Source organism: Mus caroli, chromosome 5 (genome assembly GCF_900094665.2).
Source record: "Mus caroli chromosome 5, CAROLI_EIJ_v1.1, whole genome shotgun sequence".
Classification (NCBI taxonomy): domain Eukaryota; kingdom Metazoa; phylum Chordata; class Mammalia; order Rodentia; family Muridae; genus Mus; species Mus caroli.
This window is the reverse complement of record NC_034574.1, coordinates 84,277,602-84,298,302: the sequence shown is the minus strand read 5'-3', so window position 1 is coordinate 84,298,302 and position 20,701 is coordinate 84,277,602. Positions and strand designations below refer to the sequence as shown.

The 20,701-nt window shown below is 40.4% G+C and overlaps 1 protein-coding gene across 1 annotated transcript; it reads right to left on the bottom strand.

The window, feature by feature from the left end:
* Nucleotides 1-10,990: 10,990 nt before the first annotated feature.
* Nucleotides 10,991-19,672, bottom strand: Areg (amphiregulin). Its single transcript, XM_021163929.1, has 6 exons — nt 19,403-19,672; nt 18,160-18,387; nt 15,627-15,828; nt 14,935-15,096; nt 12,689-12,797; nt 10,991-11,225 (listed from the first exon to the last, which is right to left on the bottom strand). The coding sequence occupies exons 1-5, from the start codon at nt 19,461-19,463 to the stop codon at nt 12,704-12,706; spliced, it is 747 nt and encodes a 248-aa protein (XP_021019588.1). The 5' UTR covers nt 19,464-19,672; the 3' UTR covers nt 10,991-11,225; nt 12,689-12,703.
* Nucleotides 19,673-20,701: the final 1,029 nt, after the last annotated feature.

Sequence of the window (20,701 nt, the reverse complement as noted above, 5' to 3'; positions counted from 1 at the left end):
ATTTTCTGGAGTCCACCTTCTTGAGTTCTTTATATATATTGGATATTAGTCCCCTATCTGATTTATGATAGGTAAAGATCCTTTTGTAAGGATCCATTCAGTATGCAAATAGTGAAAGTCAGTCTGTACTCAGGTGAGAGAAAAGAGCATAAGGTGTCCTCAATCCCAGGTATCTGCCTCTCCTTTGAGCAGAGGTTAAATGATGCAAATGGGTCAGGAGAAGCAAAGGTTGTTTGCCAGGTCCAAGGGCCCTCCTCACTCCTCAAGTCCTAGTCTGAATCAGCATTCTTTGCTCTCCCCTGAATCTCCTTTCATGGAGTTCCTTGCCTTTTTCATTAGGAAGGCATAATGAGAGAAAAGGACATGAAAAGTGGAAATCATAAAACTATACAGCAGATCTAGTCCCGACTACACCCCAAGCTGTTGGAAAAAAAAAAAAAGCCCTTAGCACACATTGGCCTTTTACAGAGCATAAGGCAGGGACAAACTAAAAGTTTACCTGGATACCTGAACTCTGGACTTGTGGTGGTGGCAGTCATCATTGTGAAAGGACACACAGACGTCCTCTAGAGACAACTGAGTGACATTGATCTAGGTGCTTTACATTGTACACCAGTGATCGACCTCTAACCAAATGCCGATTAGGATTCTTCCTGAACACTTTAATTTCAAAACTGCTAGTCCACATCTCTAGACTTTGTCCTGAGCACTGAGATTGTGGCTTTAAGAGTCACCATAGGATGAGTCATGTACTTGAAATGATCCTTCAGGGAAGCCCAATAGGCACACTGCCAAGTGACCTAACCGAATGGTGAGCTTCAACTAAGAAAAGCTCCTGAAAATGAAGGGCTCATCAATTTCTCACCACCTTGAAGCCCAGAATACTTTTAATTAACTTATGATTAATTAGCTACTAGGGATAGTGGGATGAGTGATTAATGGTTACATGGATGGCATGGGAAAGTCTTTAAGATCCAGGGTCCCTGAGTAAGGTCCTTAATGATGTCTCTTTCTCCTCTGTGGGTAAGTATCATGGAGGTACAAGATAACATATTTTGCAGAACAATCTCTCTAGCATATCCACAGCACCAGAGTATAGGGTTAACTATCACTGTACATACTACACGCATGTACATATACAAATACTCATAAAATTTCTTCCAAGAAATAGTATAACTGTATATGAATATGATTGTTTTTTCAGGTATTTTTTTATAGGGTATGACTACTCATTTTATAGTAATGGGAAGCTGATTAATACAAACATGGGCTTCTATAAGAATCATTTATTTAATATGAAGTAATTCAAGATTATCTGCTTTAGGAGGACAACTGCACGCTGATTCTACCCACAACAGCCAGCTCGTCACCACAGTAACCATGCCTTAATGTTTTCATTCTTCTAGTTTTATCAACAATTGAGCATTCAAATTTTTATAGACAGGGTCTCACTCTGTTGACTAGGCTTGCCTGCAACTGGAATCTCCTGCTTGAGCTTCGCCGAGGTGGGACTTCAGGTGTGAGCCATCACATCTGGCAATGTCTACTGATTTTATTATGTGAATATTGCATCAACTTGGGAAGGGATGGTGAAGGTCATCTGGTCTGACCTCTCTACATCTCACAAACACTGCCTATGTTATTCCCTCTCCTCTGAAAGGGATATTCCTGACTGAAAACCCAGAAATTTGGGTCGGTGAAGTCAGCTGTTAAGACAGTCTCAGATATTTCTTACTTTAAGTAAACACAAAGTAGCCTCTTAAGGATTAGAACAGTGAAAGAATTTTCTTTTCTCTCTACTAATAGAATAATTGTATGCAAATAGACAGGCATGGAAATACCCAACTAGAGTTACTGATTTTCCCAAATTCCCTGTCTTTGGGCAGGCACTTCTCATTCTTGTTGTACACCCTATTTTTCCATTAATGCTGTCACCACCCTAGCTCTAGCTGTCTTGATCTCCTCTTTACCTGTTAAAAATGGCCTCACCAACTGGTCTTCCTTCTGCCTTCTTAAGCTTCTCATTCTTCTCAAAGCATCATGGTATGTCATCATGAAACCTAGTTTCATGTCGGTCTGTTCTTCTCCATTACACTAATCCAAAACTTGAAACTTTTTCAAAAATCCCTGGGATGGTCTTGCCTTGCCTTCCTTGTCTTCCTTACCCCATCCTCATCATGCTGCCCAAATGGGTCAAGTGCTGTGGTTCTGTTTCTCTGCTTCTTCCCTTGGGGTGTCCTGCCCGATTCACACCAGGCAGAAAAAGATGAAGTGAAGTTTGAATCGGATAGGTGAGTAGCATCCTGGAGCAACAGTGTATGCCAGGGTGGGGGAATGGAGGGTCGAGAGGATGGGGAGTGGAGTAGGGTATAAGGAGGTGGGGGGTTAGGAGGGTAGTATCTCCAAATATTTCAGCATTACATCTCTTTAGTCTTATATCTATTTTAGAAAATAGCTCTCTTGGCTTGTGCTTTCCATTTGTGGTAAACAAGGACTATATAAACCTTGGAAAGTGGGGCCCCCTCTGCACTCCATTTCCAGGTCCACAATGTCACTTGAATCCCTGGAGGCCTTCTGCTGCCATAGTTAACCAGGTAAGATCCCCTAATCCCGAAATTGCTGCCTGCTGAGTTCCCAGCAAGCCCAGCAGTCTTGAGGTCTTCCCTGCCCCCCCCACTCTACCCAACCCTGCTCCATCTTCCAATGCATACCTCTAACCACAATCCCAGATGCCATCAGAGACTACAAGGTGAAATCCCTACCCTAATTCCTTGCCTGATGGCCCCTCTGTGCAAACCCAGTAGCTGTGAGCTCTACCCTGCCCCCTCTGTACTCCGTTTCCTGGTCAAAGCTTCCCTCTATATCCATGGATGCTCTACCCAGAGCAAACAGAGGCCTGCAACCACCAGGGAACACCATATCTATCCACATCCTGGAAGCTACTACCACCAAGGACAACTTGCAAACAAGCTATCAGGGAATGCCCACTCTGCCTGTATCCCTGGAAGTCTGCTGCCACCAGGGACAAAAAGGTCTACCTGAAGCCCTAAGGCCTGCTCCCATCAGAGACTACCAGGTCTGCCAACACTAGGGTCAGCCAGATGGCTAAAGTCCAGCAGTAAGAATGCAGTTAACAAAAGCCATGGCAATAGGGCACCATTAGAACCCAACTGTCCTACAACAGAAAACCCTGAATAATCTAACACACCAAAATGGCAAGAAAATAACATTAAATCTAATCTTATGAAGATGATAGAGTCCTTTCAGGAGGAAATGAATAGTCCCTTAAAGAAATACAGGAAAATACAACCAAACAGGTAGAGGCCCTTAAAGAGGTAATGAGAAAATCTAAGGTGAAAGAAATGAACAAAACTGTTCAAGATCTGAAAATGGAAATAGACTCAATAAAGAAAACACAACTGAGGCAATTCTGGAGATGGAAAACCTAGGAAAGAGAACAGGAACTACAGACACAAGCATCACCAATAGAATACAAGAGATGGAAGAGAGAATCTCAGGCATTGAAGATACCATAGAAGAAATTGATACATTGGTCAAAAAAAAAAAAAAAAAGCTAAAGCTAAAATGTTTATAACAAAACTTTTTCACATCATAGAAGGAAATTACCTTAACCTAAAGAAAGAGATGCCTATAAATGTACAAGAAGCTTGGATTAAAGCTAGATTTCAACAACTACAGAAGCAACAGAAAACTTACAAACTCATGGAAACTGAGCAACTCTATTCATCGATCACTGGGTCAGGGAAGAAAGAAAAAAACAAAGAATTAATTAATTGAAAATGAAGGCAAACAATGAAAGCAGTGCTAAGAGGAAAGTTCATAGCACTAAGTGCCTTCATACAGATATCTGAGAGTTTTCATACTAACAATTTAAAAGTACACCTAAAAGTGCAAAAAAAAAAAAAAAAAAAAGAAGCAAACACAGTCAAGAAGAGTTGACAGCAAGAAATAATCAAACTCAGGGCTTTGTTTCTCATCACTCAATTAGAAACAAAGAGAACAATACAAAGAATCAACAAAACCAATAACTGGTTCTTTGAGACTATCAACAAGATAGACAAACCCTTAGCCAAAGCAACTAAAAGGCAAAGAGACAGTATCCAGATTAAAATCAGAAACGAAAATGGAAACATAACAATAGATACTGAGGAAGTTCAAAAGATAATTAGGTCTTAATTCAAAAGCTTTTACTTCACAAAAGTTAAAAAAAAAAAAACTAAATGAAATGAATGATTTTCTAGACAAATACCACTTACCCAAGTTAAATCAAGATCAGGAAAACTATCTAATTAGTCTTATATTCCTAAGGAAATAGAAGTAGTCAATAAATGTCTCCCGACCAGGAAAAAAAAAATAGAGCTCAGGGCCAGATGATTTTAGTACAGCATTCTACCAGACCTTCAAAGAAGAGATAATACCAATACTCCTCAAACTATTCTACAAAGTAGAAACAGAAGGAACACTGCTAAACTCATTCTATGAGGCCACAGTCACCCAGATACCTAAACCACACAAAGACTCAACAAACAAAAAGAATTTCAGACCAATTTCCCCCTAAGAATATTGATGTAAAATTTTTCAATGAGACACATGCAAACTGAATCCAAGAATACATCAACAACATTATCCACCATGATCAAGTAGGCTTCAACTCAGAGATGCAGGGGTGGTTTGATTTATGAAAAATTCATCAACCTAAAACACCATATAAACAAACTGACAGAAAAAGCCCACACATGATCATCTCATTAGATGCTGAAAAATGTCTTTGACAAAATCCAACACCCCTTCATGCTAAAAGTCTTAAATCACAGATACAAGGCACATACCTAAACACAATGAAAGCAATATACAGCCAGCCAAAAGCCAACATCAAACGAAATAGAGAGAAACTTAAAGCAATGCCTATAAAATCAGGGACAAGACAATGCTGTCCACTCTCTCCAGATCTCTTCAATACAATACTTGAAGTTCTAGCTAGACCAATAAGACAACTAAAGGAGATAAAGTGGATACATGCTGGAAAGGAAGATGTCAAAGTATCCCTATTTATAGATGATATGATGATACTATACATGTGACCTCAAAAATTCTACCTAAGAACTCCTACACCTGATAAATAGCTTCAGCACAATGGCTGGATAAAAAAAATAACTAAAAAAGAAAATCAGTATGATTCCTTTATATAAACATCAGGCTGTGAAAGAAGTTAGGAAGACAACACCCTTCACAATAGCCACAAATAATATAAACTATCTTGGTGTAACTCTAATCAAGCAACTGAAAGACCTGTGTGACAAGAACATCAAGTTTCCAAAGAACAAAGTTAAATAAGATATCAGAAGATGGAAAGATCTTCCATGCTCATGGATCAGTAAGATTAATATAGTGGAAAATGTCCATCTGACAAGAACCAATCTCCTGATTCACTGCAATTCAATTCCCACTTAAATTCCAATTATTTACAGACCTTGAAAGAATATTCTCAACTTCATATGGAAAAATAAAAACCCAGGATAGCTAAAACAATCCTAGACAATAAATGAACTTCTAGAGGTATCAGAATCCCTGCCTTCAAGCTGTATTACAGAGCAATGGTAATAGAAACTGCATGGTATTGATATAGAATCAAATAGATGGATCAATGGAATCAAATTAAAGGGAGCCAGAAATAAACCCACACACCTATGGACACATGATTTTTGACAAAGAAGTCAAAACCATACAATGGAAAAAAGAAAGCATCTTCAACAAATGATATTGATCTAACTGGATTCCGCATGTAGAAGAATGCAAGTAGGTCCATATTCATCACCCTGTACAAAACTCAAATCCAAGTGGATCAAAGACTTCAATATAAAAATCAGGTAAAACTAAATCTAATAGCACAGAAATTGTGGAAATAAATTTTGACCACATTGGCACAGAAGACAACTTTGTGATCAGTATACCCACAGCTCAGGCAATTAATAAGATCAACAATTAATAAATGGGACTTCATGAAACTGAAAAGCTTCTGTGAGGCAAAGGACACTGTCAATAGGACAAAATGATAGTCTACAGAGTGGGAAAAGAACTTCACCAACCCTATATCTGACAGAGGGCTAGTATCCAAAATATAAAGAACTCAAGAAGTTAGACACAAATAACTCAAATGTCTTAGGGTTTCCATTGCTATGAAGAGTGCCGTGACCAAGGCAACTCTTACAAAGGAAAAGATTTAATTGGAGCCGGCCTTCAGGTTCAGAAGCATGGCTGTGTCCAGGCAGGCACGGCACTGAAGGAGCTGAGAGTTCTACATCTTCTTCCAAAGGCAAACAGGAGAAGACTAGCTTTCAGATCATGGTGCTAGGAAAAGAGTCTCAAACCCCACTCTCAAAGTGACACGCTTCCTCCAATAAGGCTACAGCTACTCCAACAAGGCTACTCCTCCTAATAGTGCCATTCCCTAGGTCAAGCATATTCAAACTGCCACATTCCATTCCATGGCCAGCACAGAATTTTTCAAAGACTTGAGTCTATGGTGGCCACACCTAGTCATAGCATAAATACATGTAGTCCAACTTCAAAAATCCTACAGTCTATAACAATCAATCTCAACGATATTAAGAGACTAAAGTTCAAAGGCTCTTCTGAGATTCATCCAATTACTTAGCTATAATCCCCTATAAAATCAAAATCAAAAAGCAGATCACATGATATATATTGCCATTCCAAAACATTATAGTGAAGAAATATTGGAGCAAAGCAAGACCAAAACCAGCTGGGAAAACTCCAAACTCTTCATCTCCGTTTCTGATGCCAAGGCACTCTTCATTTCTACAACTCCCTTCATCTTTATTGACTTTAGCAACTTTCTTCTCTTAGGCTGGTTCTACTCCTTATTAGCAGATTTCCTTAGTAGTCATGCCACAACTCTGGCATTTCTAACATCTTGGGGTCTCCAAGTAAACTAAAACTTCATAGCTTCTTTTTCCAATATCTGGGATCCACACATGATCTTCTGGGATCTTCCAAAGGGCTTGGATAACTTCTCCAACTCTGCCTTCTGTAGCACTCTAGGCTCTGGTTGACTCCACTCCACTGCTGCTGCTGTTCTTAGTGATCATCCCATGGTACTGGCATCTCTAATTTGTTGGAGTCTTCCACTTGCAATTAAGCTTCACCAATAGCCTCTCATAGGCCCCATTCATGGGTCTGAGCCTTCAATTTCTTTGCATGACCTCTTCAGTACCGGGTTGTCAACTTCAACTGAGGCTGCACCTTCACCAATGCTCTTCCATTGACTCTCACCTGTTTTCCATGACCCTTTCATGCCTTCAAAGCCAGTACCACCTGGGTGACTCTTACATATTACCAAGCATACCTGCAGCACAAGGTACAACCTTGGCTATCTCTGGAACACAGTTTCTATTCACTCTCAGAAAATACTTCACAGAAGTTTTACCCCAGTAATGCTGGTCTCTTCTTAATCACTGCCAACTTCTTAGCTCCAGGTAACCAGCATCAATTGTCTCAGAAGTCTCTTCTGTTCTTTACTCTAAAGCCAGAGCTACATGGCCAAAGCTGCCAAGTTCTATTCCTCGCTGGGAGTGGGAACATGGTCCCCTTGTTCTATTACACTATCACCAACTTTCTTTTTTCCAACTCTTTCATTGCCTAAGATTTGTTGTACTAGAACTTGCTCAGTAAACTGACCTGGAACTCAGAGATCTTCATGGCTCTGTCTCTTGAATGTTGGGATAAAAAGCATGTACCAACAAGCCTCTGACTAAGCTTTACTTTACCTGAACTTGCTCTATACCAGGCTTGTCTCTGTCTCCTGGGATTAAAGGCATATACTACATGTCTGGACCTAAGCTTTTCATGGCAGCTGTGCCTCAAGATCTGGATCACAGATGTGACCTCCATTTCTGAATTGTAGTTTGTTTCAGATTAAAATTCTGAATGAAAACAATAACTAGATAATAATAACTATTCCTTATTCAGCTGCAAACACATAAACAATAAGCTTAGCTGGGTGTAATACTGCCTTAAGGTCATGACTCCCTTAATTTGTTTATCTTCTTGAACACAGGATTCAGCTCCATTGGATTCCTGGTAACCAGTTTTTACTTGAACCATCTATTTGGTATTTTTCCTTTTTATGCTTGCTGTGTTTCATCAAAGTGTTCTTCATGAGAGTAAACCAGAGGACAAAGTCTATGCTGGGTTTTTTTGAGACTTACTTTGTCAGTGCCTTAGCCTCAAGGAAATTCTTCAGACAAGGGTGAAAAGCAGCCACATTCTTCACCAAAATATCACAAAACAGGCTCCAGGCCACCTACTAACTCTACACATCAGTTTAGGAATTAGTTCCTTTTTAACCTGAGCTAAAATTAGCTCTATACTTAGCTCTGAGACTCTGGATGGAAGCAATGGATATGTTCTTTACTGATCCTAGACTTACACTCCAAGAAGAAATACTAATATTCTCATCTAACCCAATGAGCACTTCATAAATTGCCTTCCTCTTGAGAAAAGCACGCATGTAGATGTTATCTAGTTAAATGAACAGCAGCGTTTTCAAAGAGTGGAGTCACTATCTTAGCTAAAGAGGAACATCCAGCTTTAATTGTGTATCTCCAAGATTTATCAGGCTGATATATCTTCTTCTGTGTTTACCATTCAGTGAGTGCATATCACAAATAAGAGATCAGTCATCTCTTAGAAAACAGATGGGAACTTTTATGGAGGGAATTCAGTAGATTAAACAACAACAACAAAAATGTATTTAGGTCTTCAAGCTATAAACAGGCTACTTAGATATCTTATATTTGAGTGAGGGTGCTGAAAATATACCTTATAACCTCATAAATCAACAGAATTCTCCCTACAGAACAAACATCTTAACTACAGGAGAAGCAGTAGAAAGGGAGACTAGAGATTAACTAAAAAGATAACATTCTTCAGTCAAGAGTCCATGGAATGCATTCTTCTATTCTAAAAACCTTACTAAGTCATGCCAGTGGATTCTCCAGCTATCTGACCTCTACATCCAGAAGCTTGGTGATCATTTTAGGGTTATTTCTTCTTTCCCTTGCTAACTCATTGGCTTTCAACTTATGGTTATAATAAACTTTTTGATTTCATATTTAATCTAAAGAAATAAGACTTGAAATCCATGCCCAAGTTTCTCTTCCCGGGTGTAGATATTAATTTTTCACACAGAATATTTTACCTGTTTTCCAAGCTGGTCATCCGACCTCTTACTTTGAATAAGTCTTCTTACCAAGACAGCAGCTTGATGCCCTATGTGCAAATCATGGAATTTCTGTCTAATCGTGTTCCACATCTTAGCTTAAGTTAGAAGTCCTGGGTAACTGTGTTCACTACCTTCACTTTCTTTAACCCTCTTCAGACTACGGTTTCAATGGTGAACTGTGTTCTGTATCAGAACATACTACTTGGTGTTTGTCATTTCTCTTCTGTTGTTAAAGAAGTTACCTGAGCATAGCTCCTATTCATCCTTCAAGAACAATCTTAGGTAGTATCTCTGGAGGAGGAGCTCACCTGACTCCTCCAAGCTGGGCTGGGTGAGAGCTCTCAGCTCCTATGGATTCCTGGGGCACGTCTCAGCTGGTTGATTCTGTAGCTGCATTGACAGGACACACACAATACTCTCACCAATAGGGTAGCAAATGTGTCCACGTCAGGGCTTTCCTGTCCTGTAGCACTTGAAACCAGCTGTAGTGCATAGTTAGTGAATAAGACCAAGTAAAATGTAGGCTAAAGACATTCAACTGAAGTAATTACATGGGCTATATGTAAGAAACTTTAAAGAAACTTTTACAAATACTGATGTCATAATTCACTCCAGCCCATTCAAGTCAGGAGCCTAGGGAGGCTCTTAACTTCCTTAAGTGATATGTGTAGCTGAGCTAGGAACTAATGGCTCTGGGATCAATAGACAAGGATTTTCTGGTTACATCAGACAGATAAATCATGGATGCTTATGGTAAGTCTCTAGTCATGAAATTCAATATGATTGCTGATAATATGCTCGGTTTTTTTTCCAAATTGCCCCCTCCATTGTAAAGGTTCTTTCATTTTATATGCAAATAATTTCGTCTAGACTGTGGCCCCATAGCTTTAATGTTCATATAATAGCATCCACTAAGCATCCATATATAGCATCCACTAAGCATTCACATATACTATGAGAGAGGGCCTAGCAAGTGGACGGAGAGAAGGGTGTTAGATTTTTCATGAATATACACTGTATTAGGAAAGCATGTCTCTTCTGCAAATGCTTCCCAGTCTTCTTGAAACGTGACTTGAAACTTGACTGTTAGTCAAGCCATTCTTGTCTCTTTGTACTGGTCACAGCAACAAACAGGAAGAATGAACAATGGTGTATGTGTGTGTTTTAGATGCTTATGTAATTTAATGTGTCTATTATCAAAAATACTAACACTTGTGGGAAGGGTAAGGGACTAAAGTTTTCCCCTAAGAGTTCTTTTTAAAGCCAGGTGCAGTCACCCATTCCTATAAGTAGGAGAAGGATACATTTCTACAGTGAGAGCCTTTTCTAATGATGAAAGTTTAAAAAAAAAAAAGGGTCCTCTGAGAGGCTCTACCAGATGTGGATGATCAATACAGACATGGATGCTTGCAACAAACTATCAGACTAAGCACAGGGACCCCAGTGGAGGAGTTAAGGAAAGGACTGAAGGAGCTGAAGGGATTTGCAACCCTATAGGAAGAACAACAATATCAACCAACCAGTACCCCCCAGAGCTCCCAGGAACTAAACCACCAAATAAATAAAATAAGCAACACACACACACACACAAAGACACACACACAAAGTAGAAAAGATGGGGAAGAAGCCTTCGTAAATAAAAAGCCCTTGTAAATGATGGTCCAAATATCAGGATAAAAGTGCCCTGATGTACTGAGACTTCAAAACTGATATCCAAACTCAATCTGTTTGTTTAAAAAAAGTTTAATGAGCTATAAAATAAATAACACTTAAATATTAAATAAATTATTTACAACATGAAAAAATATTTTATCTTCACACATCTCTTTATGTACAGAAGTAAGACTATCATAAAAAGTGACAACTGGGCGTCTGGAACCATCGAAAGGCTCCACTTCCTTTTCTGAAAGAAGGACCAATGTCATTTCCGGCGTGGCTTGGCAATGACTCAACTTTTACCCTGGGAGGAGAGAAAAGTGTCTGAGGTAAGTTCAAGTCTAACACAGATTTAAGAAAATTTCTAAGAATCAGAATTTATATCAACTTCTTTTTTTTCTGGATGTCCTAGGAGACAAGCTAAATATTCTTATAGAAAACCACCATTTTGGCTTGACTCCATTTTTCTTTTCTTCTTAAATGATAATGTCTATTTAGGAAACTACAAATGCTCAAACCATTTTAAACCCTGCTTAAGTAAAAAAAAAAGGCAACTGTAATAAAATAAAAATAGTTTTCCTAACCAAATATACACTGTTAGACCTAATTAAAAAATAAGATTAAGTGTCTCAGTATTTATGATACACAGTTAATTTAGGATAATTAGTACGAGGACTATAATAATAGTAGCCACCAGTTAATAGGCAGCCACCACATGCCAACACAGCATATTAATATCCTCTTTCACCCTTATGCATGCATTGAGTCTTAGCTTAAGCACAGTAAGATAATTTTTTAAAGGTGTAATGAATACTGAGTGTATAGTTAGTGTGAACAGTCACCCATTTCATGAGTTATAACCATGTGGAAGGTCTATTAAAAATAAAACTTCCAGTTTAGCACATTTAGGATATGTATAGGAATATCATATATAATAATCTCAAGTAACTCTTAACAATGATGAAGGCAGGAAAATCAGTGATTTATGGAGACATCTTTCCTAAATGTCTACGGATATGAACCTTTTTGACTGGGCTGACTTTCACTGTATCCATCTCCCGGGCACCCCTCTTCCCTTGGGGTCATTGTCATTAACTCATTACTATGCACCTTTAACCTAGAACATACTTAGCTCTTACTATTTAAAAGTAAAACTGTAGCTTTTTGAAAGGAACAATCAAATTTTTGTCTCACTTCCTCTTGTTTTTTAGGCTAACCTGGCTCTTCACCTTGTGAGGGCACCCTATCATTACTACCTTGTCTTAGCCAACAGTCACTGGAACCAGGCCATTTCTGTTTCTAAAATGACCTCTTCGCATCTCACTATTGCCAATCTTTCCTCATAATCCCTTTTCCAGCGTCCTAAGTTTATCCTGGCTTATAAGGCCATTTTGGGTGCATGGCCTTTCTAGCTCCTAAGTGGGTTCCACTGATTCTCCTGTTTATGGAATATTCTCCCCACCCCAACCCCGCCCCAAACCATCCGTTCCTCTCTTATGGCTCCTATATGACTTTCCTCAACACTTTGATGCCTTATTGTTCCTCCATCTGTTAAGAGTTATGTTTTGAGAACAGGACTAGAATTTGCCACATCTTTTCCCTGTACAAGACTGAAAATCTTACTCGAAGAATAACATTTCCCTAAAACAGCTATCCGTGTGCACTCAGAATTAAGACTAGATACTTCTTTTGCCTTGAGATAAGTGTTTTTGTTTTTGTTTTCAAAATTATAGCATCTAACTGAGAAATGAAGTTTAAAGGCCAAACCTGCATTGTCCTCAGCTAGGCAATGACGTGCACAGTCCCATTTTCTTGTCGAAGCCTCCTTCTTTCTTCCGTTTCTCCTTCATATTCCCTGAGGTATCGTTTCCAAAGGCTGTGCAGAACACAGAATTCCACAGTTAGCAAGACCTACCCATCTGTTCAATGGGGATATTCATGACTATGGGGACTTTCCTCCTGTGACTTCTTATAACAAACTCTGTATTTTGGTTTGTTACACTAAACCAAAATTAAGCCTAACTGTAAAATCTTGCCAATATTCTTTTTCAGGAGGACATTGATGCTGCCACTATATAAACATATCTCTAAACACTGGAAACTATAACTATGTATTAAAAGTGAAAATATTCATACAGTGTAAAACTGGAATGTCTTTTGTCATTGTTCCTGAAGGATTAAGCATGGGAAGCGATGGTGTGTGGTAGAAGCATCCCTCACATATAAACACATTTATATGAATGGATTTGATTTCTACTAAAGGATTTTAAATTATTAGTGTTTAAAAATTGTTTGCAAAACAACTTGTGTTTTGTGTATTTTCAGATCTAGAGGTTTCCCTCTAATTTTATTGATTGCTGCAGTAGATTTAAAAACCCCATAGTTTACATTTTGAGGGATGATGTATATTACTTTCAGTGAATCCTGCATGAATCCATCACATATTACCATTATATCCCAAAGAACTTTGCTAATATTAAAGAATAATATTCACTTCTATTATGAAAAAAACATCAGTAATTGTGGCCTAAGATTAGTGTTGATTATATTTTGAATATAATAAAAATTTGAGAGAAAACAGAGGGTGAGGGAATTACTTCTTAAAAGTGAGAGAATTGAGCTGGGATCCCAGATCACTGAGAGGCCAAGACAGGGAGATCAACATTCAGGGAGAGCTTGAGCAACTTGGATCCTGTCCCCAAAAGTAAAAACCGCTAAAGATGTAGCTCAGCTGATGCGTACTTGACCAACCTGTGTGAAGTTCAGTTCCTAACACTGCCACAAAGAAAACAGGATGGCAACATAAAACAATAGTCATTCCACACCCTCCCAAGGGAATCAGAGCTGAATTAAAAGCTGAATAAGCCACAAGTTATATCACTGTAAAACACCTTTAGCTCACAATTTCTTCTATGTCAAATAAGAACAATTTATAGAGGCTTTTGCCTTTCTGAAATGTATTTGCATACCTGGCTTGAGGCGCTAGAAGAAATTCCAGGTGTGCAAAACAAATTTAAGCTGCACACCTAATGTCTTGTGCATAACAAAACAGCTCTTATGTGCCATTTTATCACCTTCTGATTTGAATTTAAGATAACAATAAACAATAGCAGGAGATAACTCCTGTATCCTGAAGAACAGCCGTGATGGATAGTATACACAATCCAGTCGTTAAAGTAATTTACTGAAACCTAAAATTAGAATAATGAATCCACTGCTTTTCCCAAGCCCGAGTAGCAGTGAGTCATCCCAGAACCATGTGGGCCCTCCTCCAGCTTCCCCTATCCAGTGACTTCTATCTGACAGACAATGCCATCCTCATGTACCCATCTGTGCCTGTGACCTAGAACAGTGGAGTGTGGGCATTCTTTGGTCCTGAAGCGAGGCGTGAGATCTGCCGTTGCGCAGGGAAGATGCTGTGGGAGGACCACAGTAACAGAGGTTGTCATTGCTGCCTACGCCATGCCATTGGGAGGAAATGTTTCGCTTTGTTTCTCAATACGTTCCCACACTATGGTACCCGATAAGGACAAAAATAGGTCCCAACTGTAAGCCAGTGAGCACCATGGCATGGAATTACAAGCAAGAATGGTGCCTTGTACTGTGAGAAGTCACAGGTCTTTCCTTGGCTGCTCATTTTGAAGACCTTTGTTTGTTTTCCTTTTATGCCAAAGAAGTATATTTGGTGCTGTGAGCTTAGTGTGACCCTAGTTAGCTTCTCGCAAGCTTTATGCTTACATTTAAAAATATACACAGATGATACTAGGGCATTTCTGAGTGTCAGAAATCACCATCATCAAAAATGATAATCAAAATATCAATTTTTAAGCTAAAGACATCCTAATTCTGAAAGGTGGCTTTGTATTTCATTTCAGTGGTAGTCAAAGGAATGCAAAGTTTGATTCTATTCTGCTCAGGGATCACTTGCCACAAAATAACTCATGTAAAATATGACTGTAGAGTCTGATAGGAATACTGACAAGAGTTCAGGTCTTAGGCTGTGAGGTACTTACTGCACTGTGATAACGATGCCGATGCCAATAGCTGCGAGGATGACGGCAGAGACAAAGATAGTGACAGCTACTACTGCAATCTTGGATAGGTCCTTGTCATCCTCGCTGTGAGTCTTCATGGATTTTTCTCCACACCGTTCACCAAAGTAATCTTGATGACAACTGTAGCATCATATTTCATAAATACAGGTGTTGAAAAGGTTCTCTGCATCTCAAATATACTACCTAATGATATGGTCACTTAAGTGAACATAGAAAGGGCACGCCATTGTCTATTCTGCAAAGTCGCGAAACATAGAATACATTCTAGCTAAAGGTCTTTAAGAACAAGTTGTGATTAGTTTGGGTGTGGGTGGGATATTCCCAGAAGACACCGTGACTCATGCTTCTTGTTCTTTTAGGACCAAGCGATGACTTTGACTCCTGGTGTCACAGTTAATACGTTCCTCTATCATTCCGTTTAGTTTTAGTGGGCTGAGAGGGTTTGGGGACATTAGAACAACATAAAAGGTTGTGTGGTAAACACTTGAAGGTTTTTTTAAGGCTTAAAATATATGTACGGGCACATATATGTACATTGCATACATATATTATTTATAATGTTGGCTCATGAAATCCTTGGTTTACACACTGGAAAATTGAATAGTTTCTATAGATGGGGATTTCAGGTATGGTGTAGGAAACAAACCTACTTGCACGTCACCACCTCCAGGTTCTCGATGTATCTGCATTCGCCATGAATGCAAAAGTTCTGAAACTTGGCAGTGCATGGATTCTTTTTCTTCTTATTCCTTCTGCCTTTTCCATTTTTGCCTCCCTTTTTCTTCCTTTTGGGTTTTTCTGTAGACTTTTCTCCTTCTGTCTTGTTTTTCTTGGGCTTAATCACCTGTTCAACTGCAGAGAAAGGAAGTTTGACAAAGTAAGATTAAATTTATTACTGCCCACATTCTCTTTTTGTCTTCAAACTGATTTGGGATACGTGAGACCCAGAAATCACAGCACTGAGAGCTACTTTGGCCTCATTATTTAAAGCAACACACACATGATAAACCTGCACAGAATAGCTCTGTCGGGCAGTGCATAGTAACCTCTGTTGCATGCCACTTGAATTCTTTTACCTAGGTATGCCTGTAGTTAGATGTACTGGACCTCAAATGACATAGAGGTAAATACGTAGTTCAGTGAAGACAAGACTCATATTCTAGGACAAGCAGCTGGAACCCACATTTCAGCTTGTTTTGTTTGCTTGTTTTTCCATTCTATCATTTTCTTTTGAAGAAGGACAATGCCATTAAGATTGTGGTGTGAGACAAATCTGATTTTACTTGCCCACACATGTCTCAGGCTCACTGTCTTAAGCTGGAAGTTAGTGGGTACCGCTTGAGGTGGTAGAAAGCTGGAAAGAATTTATTATTATTATTATTATTATTTTATTATTATTATTATTAACAACAATGACAAATACCTTCCAGCAGGGTGGGGGGCTCGCTGTTGTGTTCAATCTATTTAAAATAGCATTGAAATATTTGTCCCTGATGCCTCGGAGTGTCACCTCAACTTATCAGCTCTGGAGTCTTAGGACTACAAAAGGTGTGGCTAATTACATGCTAAAGGCAGGGAAGGGAAGGTGCATTTTGTTGTGCTGGTCCTTGACTAGAAGTATATGACAAAGCATTTAGCAAACAGAGACCCCGAGAAGGGAAAACACCACTAGTCCCAAAGGGTTTGCAAGCACCCATAGCACAGAACACAAGAGACGTGTTAATAGAAGGCTTACAGGGGTGTCAAAGGCAGGGCCTCTGTCTTAAGAAAAGGATAACTATTAGGAATGTTTTAGGAGTTGACTTTAAGAGAATTAACAAAAGCTAAATTAGAAGTATTGTTAAATAGGTGGCCATGCAGTGTTTCGACAGAAAAGTTAGAGTAAGCCCTCTAGGGGAATTGTCTTAAATGAATTATCACTACATTTTATCAGGTAGATTAGAAGTCTAAGCCAAATAATAGTCACTGTGCTGAAGTGTTGCGACAGACAAGACACCTCTGGGTATTTAAGCAAACAGCCTTCCAAAAGAGCTCCAGCAACTGTCTCAGCTTTGTATGTGTGTCACCGCAGTTCTAGGTGCTAGCGGCTTGCTCGCTCCAGAAGTTGACCTCCAGAACTGTTAGTAACTTAACATGCCTTTAACAGGCTGCTGGATACCTTGATGGTCCAACCTAATCCCCTTTCCTACTACAAATATGAAAAAAAAATTGAAAATAAAAAAATGAGTGAGAAGCAAGGTATTGTCCTAGATTGCTCACTGAGGTTTATCCCTGTCTCCGCCCCTGTCCCTCCTTCATTCCTCCTCCTCTCTGGGAGACTCCAATGGGGGAGGAGAAGGAGGAGTCCTCGTCAGAGAAGCTGCTAGGGAAGTCTTAAGAGACCTTAATGAACTCTGAAATCACCTTGCCCTGCCTCCAAGATCTGACTTATCAATGGCCTCTTCTTCTCTCCAAATGACAAAGTAAAATGAAAGTGGTGAGCTTTTATTTCTCAAAAAAAACAGAAAGAAAAAAAAAGGTATTTTTAAAAAACATCTGTCTGATAGGAGAAAACAAAACAAAACAAAACAAAAAAAAAAACAAACAAAAAACAAACCAAAAAACAGCCACACCAGGGATCAGTAGTTTGGATAAAAATAAAATCCATGCATACATCTTTAACATTTCTAGGGCTCCTCATTATTCCTTCGACCCCTTATTTGTGTTAGAATGCAGTTATTTTAAGTCAGGTAGTGTGGGGGAGGGGACACAAATGTTGAGCTACAAGGCTCATAGGAATGGTTAATGACGACTTATGCTCCCAGAATGGAGGTCATGTAGCATATTGGGAAAGACCACCACCCCAGAAGTCAAACAGATTGAGGTTCTGAATCTGACTCAGTTGCTTGTTCCCATAGGAGAGAAAGGGGGTAGGGGACGGCACACAAACTTTCTGAGCTTCAATTCTTGTGTAAAATGAGCACAGTTATGTCTACGTACCAGAGTTGCAAACATTAAACATGCACATAAGGTTTTGATGAATGCCTTGGACTTTCAGGATGCAACCTCCACGTGGCTCTGAGGACTCACAATAGCCACGCCTACAAAGCCTTTAGAAAACTGAGTCATCTCCCTTCTGAAGCCACTTTGCAGAGGTAAAACCTGCATCTCACAGGCAACGCTTTCCTTGTGCCCTCCACTCACCTCTGACTGAATCATCTATAATATAGCCGGATATTTGTGGTTCATTATCATACTCCTCTGAGTAGTCGTAGTCCCCTGTGGAGAGTTCACTGCCAGAAGGCATTTCGCTTATGGTGGAGACCTCTCTTCCCACAGAAAGCTCAAGTCCACCGGCACTGTGGTCCCCAAAAAGCGATTCGCCTTTCCTGGAGCTGGGGTCATTGAGCTCCAAGGCAGCTGCATAATGGTCTGCAGGGATAGAGAGAATAAGAAGAGATGAGTCGGATACTTCTGTCTCAGTAAGTGAACATTGCTGTGTAGACATGTGTGTCTCCTCATATCAAATCAGTTACTGCACGTGTGCTATTGGGTGTTGGGGTTTGTTTTTTGTTTGTTTTGTTTTGTTTGACTGAGTCGCTCATAGAAGCAACTTCACAGTCTGCCAAGAAGCAAACTCAGCTGCCCAAATTACTGAGTTTCTTTTATCTGGGTTTTCTTTTCCAGATCGCCTACATTAATTTCCACAATTGGATAAGTCCTGCCAAGGCAATGCCCCAGAATCACGTAACCCGCAATGTCTAAATGGCCTACACCCTTCGGGTCTAACTTGGATGCGCTTTTCCAAAGCTTTCCTGCCGTCTTTTGACGGGTACTGACTGATACATTTTAACTCTTGTTTACAGCCATTGAATCTGTACATAAGATGCAAAAGGTAGTGCCAATAGTGGCAAAGAGCAACGGTTTTCACCATCTTTATCTATTATTATCATACAGAGAAAAGGTTCAGCGCTGGGTAACCCCTTTCGGGAGTCCTGAGCTTCAGTCCTTGATTTCATTTTGATTCTATTTTATTTTTTTAATATCAAAACAGCATCTGGCAGCGTTGCTTTCAACCTCTGAACACTTTGAGTCTGCTTTGGGGAGGGAAAAATAAAATCACTAGACAGAAGAATGGAAACAGAAGGCAAAGAGCCCTCCTTCAAATCCTCCTGGATTAACTACTTTTGTAGAAACTACTTCACCTGCCTGGACCTCGGTTTCCTTAGTTATCAAAGAAAAGGGTGGGCTAAAATGACCTCTTAGGTTTCCATCAGCTGGTCCTTGGGTCATGCTAGAGACTTCGTCTGCTTCTCTCACCTTCCTAGCATGAGCAATTTCAGGGATGTGAGCTAAGGGGATCTGCTCCCTGGCTGGACAAATTTGGGGAATGTCAAGAGGCAGCAGCATTCAAGGGGCAACAACCTGAGAGGCGGCGGATGCTCACCTGAGCCTAAGACCAGCAGCGACAGCACTGAGAGCGCCAGCGGTAGCAGCGGAGTTCTCATTGGTTCCACCGGCCGGCGGCGTCCGGGTTTCTGCGGCAACACGACAGCGGCTCCGGGTGGCGGGAGCAGCAGAACCACGGAGCAGCGGGCGAGCACCGGCGCAGGGAAGCCCAGCCCGCCGGGCTCCAGGCGGCTGGAGCGGCCAGCGTCTCGGGCTCGGCTGGAGATGTCCGGGCGGTGGCCGCGGGTCAGAAGGGAGCGAAGCGAGCGGGATCCAGGGTGCAGAGAGCACCTGCTGCTTTATAGACCCGTTGGAGCCACCGCCCGTGACGTCACGGTCCAGCCCTGGGTGGAGGCGGGAGGTTACAACTCCAAAACCCAGCTGACGCGCGGGAGGAAGTGGGGATCGAGCCCTGATTACGCGGGGAGAAACTTTCCCACTCGCGTTGTGTTTTAAGTTGGAGTGGTGCTGAGGAGCTGACAGCCCAAAGAAACCCTCTGCATATACATTAACAGGACAGCAGGCCGGGACGTTAAGTACCAAAGTCCCATTTTAGGATGTATGTGGAGCTTTAAAAGCAACTCTGGCTTAGAGATGTTAGCCCGAAGACTTTGAGGAGGATAAACGAAGTGATAAAGGACTCCTAATAACCTAGTTATCAATCAGACACCCTCCCTGCGGCCTTCCTCTCTGCAGTATTTGCTGGTTTTTCTACTCAAATTAGACGCTTAAGGTTTTAGCTGGGCGTGGTCAGACAGTGGCACTTAGGAGACTGAAGTAGAGGTTACAGGGAGAAGTTAACCGGAGCTGTATCATGAGACCAATAATACGTTACTGGGGATAAGTGTGCTCCCCCATTTTACAAACCAATAAAAGACAGATGTAAAAAGCAGAGAGAATGAATTAACTCAAATACACATCATGTAGATTTGATTCAAATTAGTTTGTCACTGAAATCTGCCTCTTGCCGCTCTGATAAAGAGATTGAGGGCTAAACTGACCTTTAAGAAGAGGGTTGCTGGGCAGAAGAAAGTTTCATAGAAAAGGAAAGTTGTCAAGATGATTTAGGTGTTCAAATTGGAAGAATCCAGGGAGGCCCTCATTTCCAGCCTGAGAGAGCCCTAATGGGGACACATCTGCAACTCCAGCACCCAGGCTAGAGGATCTTGACTTCCAGGCCCACCCAGGCAACAGAGCAAATGTGAGGAGCTATTTGGGCTAGCAGAAAGACTGGAGAGAGAGAGAGAGAGAGAGAGAGAGAGAGAGAGAGAGAGAGAGAGAGAGAGAGAGAGAGAGA